Source organism: Numida meleagris, chromosome 7 (genome assembly GCF_002078875.1).
Source record: "Numida meleagris isolate 19003 breed g44 Domestic line chromosome 7, NumMel1.0, whole genome shotgun sequence".
Taxonomy (NCBI): domain Eukaryota; kingdom Metazoa; phylum Chordata; class Aves; order Galliformes; family Numididae; genus Numida; species Numida meleagris.
The window spans coordinates 10,113,892-10,127,941 of record NC_034415.1 but is presented as its reverse complement, the minus strand read 5'-3'; the positions used below and the strand labels follow the sequence as shown (position 1 = coordinate 10,127,941).

General features: G+C 45.2%; 2 protein-coding genes across 2 annotated transcripts in view; one reads left to right on the top strand and one right to left on the bottom strand.

The window, feature by feature from the left end:
• Positions 1–654, top strand: part of LOC110402637 — a 4,534-nt gene extending 3,880 nt beyond the window's left edge. The window contains exon 4 of the mRNA XM_021404983.1: positions 608–654. Coding sequence (XP_021260658.1) covers positions 608–654 — 47 coding nt within the window. The remainder of the gene's footprint in view (positions 1–607) is intronic.
• On the bottom strand, positions 1,982–5,780 carry LOC110402877. Its single transcript, XM_021405451.1, has 2 exons — positions 4,621–5,780; positions 1,982–4,536 (listed from the first exon to the last, which is right to left on the bottom strand). Exons 1-2 carry the CDS (start codon positions 5,677–5,679, stop codon positions 4,345–4,347), a joined length of 1,251 nt encoding a protein of 416 aa, XP_021261126.1. The 5' UTR covers positions 5,680–5,780; the 3' UTR covers positions 1,982–4,344.

Sequence of the window (14,050 nt, the reverse complement as noted above, 5' to 3'; positions counted from 1 at the left end):
TATGATTATTGTATTTATTATTATATTATCCATTATGGGGAGTTACGATTAAATTGTCTTAACTGTGTCCTGGCTGAGGGCTGTCTGGTTTGAGCGCTCGTGCGTGTTTGGTCTCTGAGTGCAGCTACTGGGGTCAGAGAATGGGGCAAAGGATCCCTGTGTTGGTGTAACCAGCAAGTGCAGAGAGTGTGGGTGTGCAAGGCAGAGTGATTTCTGGCTTGTGAAGGGCGAGCCAGCTGAGCCGGTGTGTGTGTGAGGTGGCCTGTGATGAAGGGGGTGAGTGGCTCCGTAAGGGTCAGCCCTGGAGGGAGAGCGCCAGTGTGTCTATAGGGGTGAGAGCACGGCCAGGCACCTACAGATACAAGACCAGGAGTGTCCTGGCTGGACTGGGGCTGATGCCTGCCCGGCCCAGCAAGTGGAGGAGGGCTATGGCCTTGGTGTCTCCTGCGTCCGTGGTCCATCAGCTGGGGAGACTGACAAGAGGACGGTTCCTCCTGGCGCTGGAGATTTCCTAGGGTGGAGCATTTCTCACCTGCATGGCAGGGAGTGAGTGGTTCTGTAAGGGGCTACACTGGGTGTGACAGCAATTTTTGGTTTTTCTTGGTAGAGAAAGTTGGCACATTTGGGAAAATACATTTATTAGAGAGCAGCTAAACGTTACAGGTTTGTGTGAGGAAGAAAAATCAGAATACCACCAATACCATGGTCAGAGGGAAGTGGGGATTGCCAAGGCTTCAGTAGTAATGTAGCTATGTTGATCTCATCAAGCTTCGCCTAGTACGCCTCCAGGGCTGTGGCATGCACAGGTTCTCTGGGCAGTCTGTTCCAGTGCCTCACCACCCTCTGAGTGAAGAATTTCTTCCTAGAATCTAATCTAAACTTCCCTTCTTTCAGTTTAAATCCATTCCCCCTTGTCCTATCACTATCTACCTGCATAAAAGGTTGGCTCCTCTCCTGCTTGTAGTCTCCTTTCAAGTATTGGATGATGGCAATAAAGTCTCTCTGAAGCCTTCTCTCTAAGCTAAAAAATCCCAACTCCCTCAACCTTTCTTCACAGGAGAGGTTCTCCAGCCCTCTGATATTCTTCGTGGCTCCCCTCCAGATCACTTCCTTCATCTACCTGTAGTCACTCTTAAGTTTCAGACCTTCATCTCTAATGCCCATGTTGTCAGTAAAGATAACACTGGGGAGAATTTCAAATTGTTTTTTGGGATTGTTCTTTTGTTTGTTTCTTTGATTTTAATTAATATTTAACTAGGTGTTCAGGCAAGGGGGCAAATGATCAATTGTAAACTGACTTAGCTCCATTAAAGCCAGTGCTGCTGTATTAATTTATGTAACCTAGGAGACAAACTTCTAGTTAAAGGCAAAGATGAAGATATTCTTCATGGTAAGAAGAAAAAGGAAATTAAAAAAGGAGATGCTATACTATTGTAATAGTAGTTTGTTGACTGCAAGAGGAAAGTGACTACTGAAAAAAGACTGGAACACCACTGGAAGCTTTTTTATGTTCTTTCTTCTTTTGAATTTATCTTACAATCATCATGGAAAGTTTATTGTCAATTAACTTTATGGGAAGGAATTAGAGTGGTAGTAAGCATTTAAAGAATACAGTGTGTTTTTATGCAGTGGTTTGAGCAGAAGTAATATAGCTTCCTCACTTACACTTTAAGCTTTACTCTAATCTTGCCCCTAGATACAAGATTCTGTATTAGCCAAAATGAACTGATGCTCTAAGAAACTGTATTTTGTTAAAAGTCAGAACGTATTTTCTCTTGTTTATTAGTGTTAGTAATAAAATCATACTGGAAATAGCACACAAATGAACCTTTTATCTGCAAAATCATTGAAATATAATATGACATTTACTACCTGTGGTACATAATTAGTCTCCTATTCACTTCTACAGCCATTTATTTCAGTTATCAAATGTGATGATTTTTGAGACAAATTTCCTTTTTTTACTAAAAGAAGGAAAAATTTAAGCTGAACTTTTTCTCTCTGTTGTCTACGACAATGTAATAAGGCTTCCCTTCTGTCCGCACCTCCGCGTGCGGGGCATACGGGACGCACACACAGTGTATAACGCCGAAATGCCAATTTAATGCTGCGCAACAAGGCTATTTATACCCGTACATGCAACCACCCCGGATACTCGTGACCCTAGACCCCTCCCTGGGTGCACGCAGGCACTGCCCATTTCATCCCACAACTCCCCCCTCTTTAACAGCCCCTTTTATACGTTCCCCTTTTGGTTCCCAGTTTCCCCAGCTATTCCTACCAGGCCTAAGTGTGTCTTATATACATATATACTAGGCAGGGGAGGTCCTGTCGCGTCACATCCCGCACGCTCGGTCACCGCCTACTGCATTTTCTCCTCCCATGCCTGGAAAAGCATTGCCCCGTTACAGCGCGATCGCAAAACCCCTATAACCTATCTCCCAACTAACTTATCTACTGCTTAAGCTCTAATGTTCGCACATTATACGAGTGCGTACTTCATCAGTAACTACCTAGGACTTATCACAAGCGTTCGCGTAGCCTATGGTATTCCATGCACCGATCAAAGGCTTGCTCCATCATTCTTTGTAAGCACTGCTGTGAACATCCCATCAAGCATGGTAAGCAAAATGCAATGCAGATAAACACTAAGAGCACTATACCGACTACTTTAAGTATCTGGGTGACCCACGGCCCAAGTCTGCCAAACAGGTTCTTCAGCCAATCGCCAAATGGATCATTGTCAACCGTTATCTTCTGCGTAGACTTAACCCCTGCTCGCAGGGGCCACACGCTGGCCCAGGTGAAGACTGTGGGAAGTGCAAGTGCAAGGAGTGCATATATCCAAGGACCCTCCCATCGTGTCGGATCTGTGACAAACAATGTCTTTGCTCAGCCCAGAACGTGGTCATGCTGCATGAAGGGCCTCTTCTATCACTGCTCCAGCAATGACGAGGACAACTGCGTTGATGACCCCTCTTTAAGGGCACGGAGCTGCCCTTTCAGGAGCCGATGTGCACGCTCCACTATTGCTTGTCCTTGGGAGATATGCGGGATCCCAAACATGTGCCGGATACCCCAAGTGCACCACCAGGCCTCAAAACAATGGCTTCTGTAGCCCGGTCCATTGTCCGTTTTTAACTCTATGGGAACCCCCATTATCGCGACTGCAAAGCGTAACGCCTTGACACAGTCGCGCCCTTTCTGTAATGAGCAAATACTCAACTATCTTTGAAAGACCAAATCACTCGTGGAGAATACACATTCATTTCAAAAGAATGGAAACACGTACCCCATCCGGCATCTGTGGAGAATGCCGTAAAAGGCGATGAGGAATGACAGCTTCGATTCTGCAGTTTGTAGGCTGCTCTTGACAGCATCCAGCAGAAGAGCAACTGCTGGTTTGTACTTCCCGTGAGCGGGCGCTGCTGCCTGCCTGCTGGCCAGACTTTTCTGCTGGCTGCTGTGGAACTGGAGGGATCCTGATGCCTATTTGCTAAAACCTGGATGTCGGGCTCTATGACAACTCTCGCCCCGGCGAGGGCTAAGAGGTCACGTCCCAGCAACGAGAGTGGGATGTCCAGGACATAAGGCCGAATCGGTCCTGCCGTCCGCTCCTGCCCATTGTCCTCCCATGAAAAGAGGACGGGATAGTGACTGCGATGGCCCGTCACGAAACCCCCCACCCCACTGACTGAGCGCGGGAGTGTTTCCAGGGCACAAGAGGAGGGCCACACAGCTGTTGAAATGGTGGTGACATCTGCTCCGGAATTGATTAGAAAGGAAATGGTTTTCTGGTTCGGATTTGGCTGTGTCAGGCCTTGAATCAAGACTTGTGCTTTAAGTATGGGTCTGTTTCCTAAATCAAAACTAACTTGAACCAATGGTACGTCAGCCTGGCTGGCAGACTGTCCCTCTTGTTTATCCCCAGCCCTGCAAGCAGTTGTGAGCAAGATGCCTTCCCTTTCCACAACGGAAGCAGACGTCTGGTGTGGTTTGGGCTGCCATCACTTGCAAAGCTGCTGTTATCCCAGCAACCTGCTCAGACAAAACCGCAGCCAATGGCTGCACCTCTTGAGCTCGACCGAAAGCGCAGCCACGCGCTATGAGTTCCCCTGCTGTGGCTGTGGCAGGAAGGGCTGCAAGAGCAGCCTTGTACTCTGGAGCTGTGCTCGAACGTAAACATTCTCGCAGCACTATTTCCTGAGTTTCCGGGGGCAGGTTGCTACTCGAGATAGCTGTCTGCACTCGGTCTGCAAAGGAGCCGAAATGCTCCCCAGGTTTTTGTCTAATATGGAGATAACTTGGCGACCCACTAGTAAGCGTATGCATCTGCTCAAGCGCTCACCTGCCCAAATCTGCCGCTGCGACAAGAACAGTGGCTGGCAAGATCAGTTGTTCCTGAGGGGTACTCCAATTACCCTTTCCTGCGATGGCATCCGCCGGGATGTTGTGTAGAGGATGAGCTGGGTCTGCCTGCGCACGAGCTCGCAAGCTGTCTACCTCCTCCTGAATGTATGCCTCGAAAATCGGTACCTGCGCCGGGGTGAGGCACGCCCGTGCACACTGTCGCCAATCGAAAATCAGCGGGCCACTAAGACTAATAGCGTCCAACAGGACCTGCGCCTGCGATCCGGTAAGACCTCCCTCTTGGACCGCTTTTCTCAACTGCATTAGCATTTTGTAATCTACAGGTTGCCATGGGGGACCCTGCGGTCCGCCAACAAAAACAGGATAGCAAGAGCGCGGCATGGGCTCAAGCTCGCATCCGGAGAGCATGCACTCCTGAGCACGAATAACCCAGCGCTCACCGGCTCTGCGAACTTGGTCCCGTGCCCGCCCCCGCCGTCTCCTTTCCCCCTCAGACAGCAGGTCAATGCAAAGGTGACCCTCCTCCTCCCCTGAGGAACTGGTCTCGTCATCCGCCCCACACCTTTGGGACCCCTCTACCCTATCTTTGGAGCTAGTAACCCTCCTCGAGGTCGAGGGGAGAGGCTGCTCCACAGGGCTAGATCCCGGCATCCTTCCCTCGCCTACGCCCGGCGCAGCTGCACCACGGGGAGCTGCACCGTAGGGCGGAGGCGCCACTGTAAAAGCGGGCGTCCCTGCCTGGACCGGCCAGGGGGCTGAAGGAACGGGGGCCCTCGGGAAACACGTCAGTGTTCCCTTTGGGTTCATAGACCAAAACTGTCCATCATCTGAGATCTGCACCCCTGGGGTCGCCTGTCCTTGCCTTGGTGCCCCTAAAGGGGCTAAAAGCGGAGCTTCCGTCCCCATCTCTTCTCCTGACTCGCCCGTCTTGTTTTCCTCTCCCTCCGACTGTTCCCTTCCCTGCTCTCCATCGGTTTTGGCTGTCTCAGTGTCATCAGGCGTCCCCAATAACACTTGACGTGCCGTGGCATTGAGATGCCGCTCGTCTTTCTGTATCACACTTCTCACCGTCCCCAGCACAGGGATAAGTCCCAGTGCCTCCTTATTTCCCGCACTTGCCCCTTCCCATAGCTCCTGACCCGCCTTCTCTAAAACCACTTTCTGCAGACAGTCTGTCGGGGACTCCGCACACTGCTTGCGCAGCATCCACTGAAGGAGTGCGAGGCACTCCTTCTTATGTAGTGTTATCCCTACTTCCTTGGCCAAGGATTTCCGCCTACTCACCACCTCCTGCACGCCGAGCCCCATCACAGCTCCGGCTTCTCGGCGCCTTGCTTGCGCCCAAAATCACGTCGGGGTCACCAGATGTTGTCTACGACAACGTAATAAGGCTTCCCTTCCGTCTGCACCTCGCGTGCGGGGCATATGGGACGCACACACAGTGTGTAACACCGAAATGTCAATTTAATGCTGCGCAACAAGGCTATTTATACCCGTACACGCGACCGCCCCGGATACTCATGACCCTAGGCCCCTCCCCGGGTGCACGCAGGCACTGCCCATTTCATCCCACACTCTCTGTTCTCTATTCCTCAAAAGCTGTTTATTCCAGATGAAGTATTGAAATGTGCAAAAACAACTCCTTATTCTGTTTATGAAGTACATAATTATCTACTGAAATATATGTGATTTTTTAAAAATTATTTTCTCATTGCATTTGATGAAGTTATTTATGGTATTTTATTATTGCTCCATGGCACAAATTTTAATTATAAAATAATTGTTCTTTTAAACCATCTGTAATTAATGCATAGTATTAAAGATGATCAAAATTGAGCTCTTAAAAATCATTCTTCCACATTTCAGCTTGCAAAATGAGGTCCAGTTTCAAAATGATGCTCCAAATTTTCTTTCATTTTCTCTTTTTCAATATAAGCGTTAATCATTTATTTAAATTCAAGATTTTTTTTTTGGTGTGTGTGTGTGTGCTAGGGACTTAACATTTGTCTAAAATCAATTGCGTATGTGATAAAGAGATCTAGTCATTCTCCAAGACTTGGTACATTAAACATCAATTTATTTTCTCATTTATTAAATACTGAGAAGGCAAAATTTTACATATGTTTCTGTTTTTTTCCCCACTGGTTTAAATTGCCTGGAGATTCTTCCTGCCATTTATGTAATTCCCCTTGATCTTTGTGAAATAACAGTGTGGTGATCTCTGTATAATCATCATGATGATGCAGCAGGCTGGTGGGATGACAGCGATTGTACCAGTCCTCTTCATCGAAGTAAAGCTGGTCAAGCAGTTCTTGGCTACTCTAACTTCCATGGCCAAAGCCTTTGATGGGGTTAGAGGTAAAGTTGTATGCAAGGGACAATGGCTCTCCTGTGAGAAACAGAAGGTGAAACTCTTAATTGGCTTTTAATAGAAGAAGAGAATCCTAGATTAACTTACTTCACCAGGTGAATTGATAGTTTAGGTAAAAATTTAGCTAATTTGAAAAGAGGAGAGCACTGAGAAGGTGCTGTAAGCATCTATTACTGTGAAAGAAAGATTTAAAATGCTTTTAAATTTTTTTTTTTTTTTTGAGAAGAGTGTCTTACAGTTCCTCTAAATTGAAAAAGAAACCCAAACCAAGAAGTCCTTCAATTTATCAGCAAGACCTCTTAACTTCTTTGGTAATGAAGTATGCAGTCTTTTCTGAGTCATTTTTTAATCCTGAAACTTGATGCCTTCAGCTGTACAAGGATCAGAAAAAAAAAGTTTTAGCCTTTCCATTTCATCTATTTCATGTACATCTTAATGAAAACTCTGCTAGAATGAGTTTCAGACAGCATTTGAGATGAACTCTGTCAAGCTGAGCAGAAGGCTCTAAATGTAGTGTTAGAGACAAGGAATCAACTGTGAAGTTTGTGATCTCAGAGTAAAATGCATGACACTAGCTGAAAAATGAGAAGCAGAGATTTACTTGGAGTGCTCCATATTAGTCTACTGCTACTTTTAGTGTATAAATTTTAGCAAGTGAAGTGAATTTGAATATAATAGTAATGAATTGGGGGACAGGGGACAATGGCAAAAGGTCCCTGCTGGGTGATGTATGTGCAGCTGCCCAGTGATTCCCCTACCTCCTCAGCTGCCCTTGCAGAACAGGTACAGTGTTCTGCAGGGACCACTGGACAATGGTGGGGATGATGGTTCTTCCCACTTGAAGGTGTCACCAAAGTCTAGCCAGACTACCCTTAGCATTAAAACCTCCTCAGCCAAGAAGAAAAGATGGGTCATTGTCACTGGTGACTCACTGCTGAAAGGAGCAGAAGGCCCAATATGCAGACCAGACCCCCTGCACAGGGAGGTCTGCTGCCTCCTGTGACCCAGGTTAAAGATGTAAGGAAGAAACTTCCTTCCCTAGTACGGCCCTCAGATTATTATCCCCTGTTGTTGTTTCAGGTAGGCAGTGATGAAATAGGACAAACTTCTCCAAGGACTATGGAGAAGGACTTCACAGCCTTGGGGTGACTGGTTCAGGAGCACAAGTCATGTTCTCCTCTATCCCTCCAGTTATAGGGAATGATGAGGGACTGAACATGACAGGCCAACAGATTAATACTTGACACCGAGCCTGGTGTGCACAGCAGGGGTTTGAGTTTTTTGACCTTGGCACGATTTACATTAGACCAGGGCTGCTGGAAACCCATGGGAATAGCTTATCCCACTGGTGGAAAGGGGTTTTACAATGGGAATTGGCAAGGTTCATTGATAGAGCTTTAAACTAGGTATGAAGGGGGGCAGGGGTGAAACCAGGGTCACTAGTAAGGAGCCTGTATGTAACGTGACAGTGCTTGTGGGAGAGGGATGTGCTAGTAAGATCCCTCAGTCTTGTGTCTTGATGAAGGAGGAGGACGACACACCCTTTTGTAGGAAGAACACAAGAGTTGGTGTGAGGTTGGTTACTACAGAAACACCTGAGTATGGGCAAGAGGGTATTAGCGCTTCTTCCACCTGAAAGGTGGCCCAGCTGAGGTGCATTTACACTAATGCATTCAGCATGGGTAACAAAGAGGGGGAGCTGGAGGCCATTGTGTGGTCATAAAACTATGATATAGTCTCCATCACGGAGACGTGGTGGGATGACACACACAACTGGAGTGGTGCAATTGATGGCTTCCAACTTTTCAAAAGAGATAGGCAAGGCAGGAAAGATGGTGGTGTAGCCCTCTATGTTAAGAAAAAATGTGAATGTCTAGAAATTAATGATGGTGATGATAGAGTTGAGAGCTTATGGGTCTGAATAAAAGTGAAGGCCAATAAGACTGACATTATTGTGGGAGTCTGGTACAGGCCACCCAACCAGGATGAAAGGGTGGATAAGATACTTTATGGACAGTTGGGTGAGGTCTCGCAGTCTCTACCCCTTGTTCTCGTGAGGGACTTCAATTTTCCAGACATCTGCTGGAATTATAATACAGCAGAAAGGGAACAGCCCCAGAGGTTCCTAGAGTGCATGGGAGACAATTTCCTGACACAGCTGGTGAAGGAGCCAACAAGGGGAAGCAAAATCCTGGACCTGCTCTTTGTTAACAGAGGAGGTCTTGTGGGGGATGTAAAGATTGGAGGCCATCTGGGGCAAAGTGATCACAAAATGATAGATTTTTCGATCCTTGTTGAACCACAGAGTGGAGTCAGTAGAACTGTCACCTTGAACTTCCGGAGGGCAGACTTTTGTCTCTTTCAGATCATGATTGAGAGAATCCCTCGGCAGGTAGTTCTGGAGGGCATGGGAACCCAGGAAGGCTGGGAATGCTTTAAGGAAGTTATTTTAAAGGTGTAGGAATTGACCATCCCCAAGTCACAGAAGACAAACTGACAGGGAAGGAGACCTGTTTGGCTGAACTGAGACCTTTGGCTGGAACTCAGGAACAAAAGGAAAGTTTATGGTCTTTGGAAGAGGGGGCAAGCAACTTATGAGGATTACAAATACATAGTGAAATTGTGCAGGGAGAAAATTAGAAAGGCCAAAGCCCAGCTAAAACTGAACTTTGCCACTAAGGTGAAAGACAAAAATAACTATTTCTATAAATACATCAACAGTAAGAGGAAAGCTAGGGAGAATCTCCATCCCTTGTTGGACGCAGAGGGGAACACAGTGACCAAGGATCAGGATAAGGCTGAGGTACTTAATGCCTTCTTCACCTCAGTCTTTAATAGTAAGACTAGTTGTTCCCTGGGCACACAGCCCCTTGTGCTGGAAGATAGGGATGGGGAACAGAATAGGCCCTGCATAATCCATGATGAGATGGTTTTGGACCTGCTCTGAAAGCTGGACACTCACAAGTCCATGGGGTCAGATGAATTGTACCCTGTAGTGCTGAGGGAGTTGGCAGATGTGGTTGCCAAGCTGCTCTCCATCATCCTTCAACAGTCCTGGCTAACTGGGGATGTCCCAGTGGATTGGAGACTAGCAAATGTGATTCCCGTCTTCAAAAAGGTCTGGAAAGATAATTCTGGTAGCTACAGACCCATCAGTCTCACCTCGGTGCCGGGGAAGGTTATGGAACGGATGATCTCAGGAGCCATCATGGATCAGTTAAAGGTCAACCAGGGGATCAGGCCCAGTCAGCATGGGTTCATGAATGGTAGATTCTGCTTGACAAACCTGATACTGTTCTATGACAAGGTGACCTGCTTATTGGATGAAGGTAAGGCTGTTGATGTGGTCCACCTGTGTCAAAGGCCTTCAGTAAGGCCTTTGACACTGTCCCCCACAACATCCTCATGGGGAAGCTGGCTGCCCATGGTTTGGACGGGCATATGCTCTTCTGAGTGAAACACTGGCTGGATGGCCGGGCCCAAGGAGTTGTGCTCAGTGGAGTCAAATCCAGTTGGTGGCCAGTCACGAATGGCTGGAAGGCTGCCTGATGGAAAGGGGCCTTGGTGTGCTGATGGACAGTCGGCTGAATATGAGCCAGCAGTGTGCCCAGGTGGCCAAGAAGGCCAATGGCATCCTGGCTGGGATCAGGAATGGGGTGGTGAGCAGGACTAGGGAAGTCATCCTGCCCCTGTACTCGGCATTGGTGAGGCCCCACCTCAAGTACTGTGTTCAGTTTTGGGCACCTCAGTACAGAAAGGACATGGAGGTGCTGGAGCAGGTCCAAAGAAGGGCAGCAAGGCTGGGGAAGGGCTTGGAGAATATGCCCTACGAGGACAGACTAAAGGAACTGGGGCTGTTTGGTGTGGGGAAGAGGAGGCTGAAGGGAGACCACGTTGCTCTCATCAAATACCTGAAAGGTGATGGCAGTGAGAGGGGGGTTGGTCTCTTCTCACTGGTGACAGGTGATGGGATGAGGGGAAATAGCCTCAAGTTGTGCCAGGGGAGGTTTAGGTTGGATATCAGGAAAAACTTCTTGATAGAGAGGGTTGTTAAGCACTGGAACAGGCTGCCCAGGGAGGTGGTTGAGTCACCCTCCCTGAATGTGTTTAAAAACCGTTTGGATGTGTTGCTCAGGGACATGATTTAGTGGTGGGTTGTTAGGGTAGTACAGCTAGGTTGTGGTTGGACTTGATGTTAAGGTCTTTTCCAACCTGAGCAATTCTATGATTCTACAATTCTATAATGAGAGTCAAGAATGATGAAAAGTGGTACTGGATAAGTCCAGCTCCATGCACTGTTTATTATATTCAGTATTTTAACCTCCCCGACCATCCCCTAATTCCCTGCTTTGTGTGTCTTCTCTCATACTTACTGGAGAAAATAATTCAGCTTTGGAATAGATATGGTGATATGTGAGATTGTTGCCATGCTCTTTTTGCTTTCTCTGCTGCTAGAATGAGTTAGTGGAATTTCAGATGTACAAAAGAGAAGGTTGTAGGCTGAAATAAGTGCAAAGTGGTCATTAGTTTGACCAAATTTTATTATTAATCACTGTGCTTAACACACGGATCAAGGACTTTCGCTTACTGTAACGATGACAATAAATGTAACTCTGACCAAATAAACCCAGAGCAGCTTCCTCAGTTACCCTGGGATGCTGTTTATGAAGTACAGTTCAGCAGCACTTGAATATTACTTTCTGTCACCCTTAGATATCAAATCTGTTTCTTGTTACCAATCAGGTTTTCCTTTTTTTAAAAAAAAACTCTATTGGCATATTTTTGGTAGCTTCCAGTGAAACGTGCCATCAGCACCTCAGCTGCAATAGTCCATAATGTTGTGGCTCAGATCTTGGCAGCAGGTGATACGGTGCATTTGAGGGTGACTTCATGTTGGTCCTCCTCCCTGCAAAGGTTGTCTTACTGAAATTGTTCGAGCATTTTGAGGAAACCTCAAAGTTAAAGATGAAACAGTCCATTAGAGCAAATTTAGAGATGTCATAAGAACTTCAAGATGAAAATACTAAGGCACATTCTGTCTTAGACATACAAGAATTTGAAACTATTTGTAAAAATGTAATGCTAACAGTGATTTCAGCTTAAATAACAATCTCATTGTACTTGCTACAGCATTATGTGTTTTATTTTGTATAACTACCTTTTAAACTACTTTACAAGTGTTCTTCACAGCAGGTACCCATTTCAGAAACCCTGAGCAAATGAGGAACTGAAATTACATTCTCAAACATGATAAAGGAGAAAATTCTGCAGGTGTTCACATGAATAAAGATGCAAATTTAGATACACTGGAAAGTCTAGGTACCTACCCTAAAATCTGTCTGCATATTTTGTTCAGTAAATGACTCTAAAAATGTGACCCTTAGCCACTTGTCCACTGTAGTGACTATTTTCTAGAAGAAAAATCTACTTTTTTAAAAGGGTCTCCCTGGAATTTTAGCTACTTAAAAGCTTTTACATATTCTACCTGACAAGTAAATTCTATACTGAGTATTTGTTTCTGTCATCAACTGCGAAGGACAGCTCCATAATGTAATCAACAGCATTAACTTACAGCCCTAGATGGGAAATGAAGGTTAATTTTGTGCAGAGAAGAAATGTAGAGAGGACTTTCTGAAAAGGCTGTAGCTAACACACCGAAATCTAATATATTGCTAGCTTGCATGATGCCAGCTGAGCTGGAAATGCCACTGCTGCTTTCAGCATCATGCATGCATATGGGAAGAAAAGCTAGGGGTTGCATCTCAAGCAAATCTCCAGAATTACTGCAGCTGCAAGCAGCACTCAAGAGCAAGAGTTAAATGGGACTGTCTCAGTAGCAAGATTTCATAATGATTTTTTTTCCATAATCTTCTATTCATATTTCCATTTCATCTTTTTTAGTTTATGGGGTTTGAAAGAACTGTGGCTCCCTCTCGATACTACTGGATTGTATACAATTGCTTAAAATGTGATATCTTCATTCTCAAATCTCAAATGCATGCCTTGTTCATCACCACACTGTTTGAGACTGGTAAAGGCTATATAGAAATAAAATGAATCTGCACTTCGCAGATTCTTTTTTTGGTTTTGGTGTAAGAACTGAACTGGCCATCCAAGTTCCCTTATTATAAGATTGTGAAGAAAACAAATTAGAGGGCTTTAGCCATGATTAACTTTGGGTTTTAGACAGAAAATCTGATCCCAAGCACTGTAGAAAACTCTTAAAACACATCATTTCTGATATTGAACTCCTTTGTGCCTTTCCAGATAAATAATTCAGTATGCACAGTGATGCAGCTAGCCTGAGAAAAGCAATATATATGGATTTACTCTAAAATTCACTGAAGACTTCAACAAGCTTGGTCCAAGCTCACTTAATTAACGAAGCTGGAAATATTTAGAAGGAAACCCATTTTCTGTGATTTATTGTAGCAATTTTATGTTTTTGCTGTTATTTGCCTTTCAGCTGTGTGGGCTGTGTTTAGTGGAGGCATCAGAGACTTTGACAGGGTGCTTCATTTGAACTAAATACTAACTGGAGATGTTTGTGGAGAACTTTTGATTAAAGTAAATGAAGCAGATCTTGTCATGCTACCAGGTAATAAGGAAAAGGCAATAAAGGATGGACACAGTCAAAAAATAATGGTAATCAGTGATGGTGCTATGCTATTTTAACTCACAGTGTGAGATCTGTATGAAGTTATTAGAAACCTCAAGGATTTTGCTAATGTACCAATCCTGCCCTCTAAAATGAAATAAATAAATAAATAAAGCTAGTCTGAACTGCCTATGATTTTTATCTGTTTGTTTTGGATAGCAAAATAGAAACCTCCCTGTACTGCACGGTACTTGAGTTTGTGTCTGCACTGCAGCACCCTTTTTTCATTGACTAATGTCACTTTCTGAAATAAATCTTTCCTATTGTTTAGTCTTTATTGGCTGTGCCAGAAGGCAACTGAGCTAAAACACATGACAACTATCCTCCAGTACTTATGAACACTTTTGCTTTCCCCATCTGTCATGTTAACTGGCAGTTATCTTGATATAAGATATCTGGAAGATCTGAATCACCTAGAATGCTCAGAATCTGGAAATGGTATGAATTTTTGAAGCAACTATTCATTTAATGGAAGTGATATAAAGTTAGAATGGGGAAAATAAATGAACTGTCTTAAATTTATTTCAGAAAACTTTACCAACAGAAAACCAAGTCAGCCTGCAGCTCAAATCCTTAATTGCTGGCTACTTAGTTTTACATTTGGTCCTCTGACCTTTTTGCCACTTTTATTCATAATACGTGGAGACACT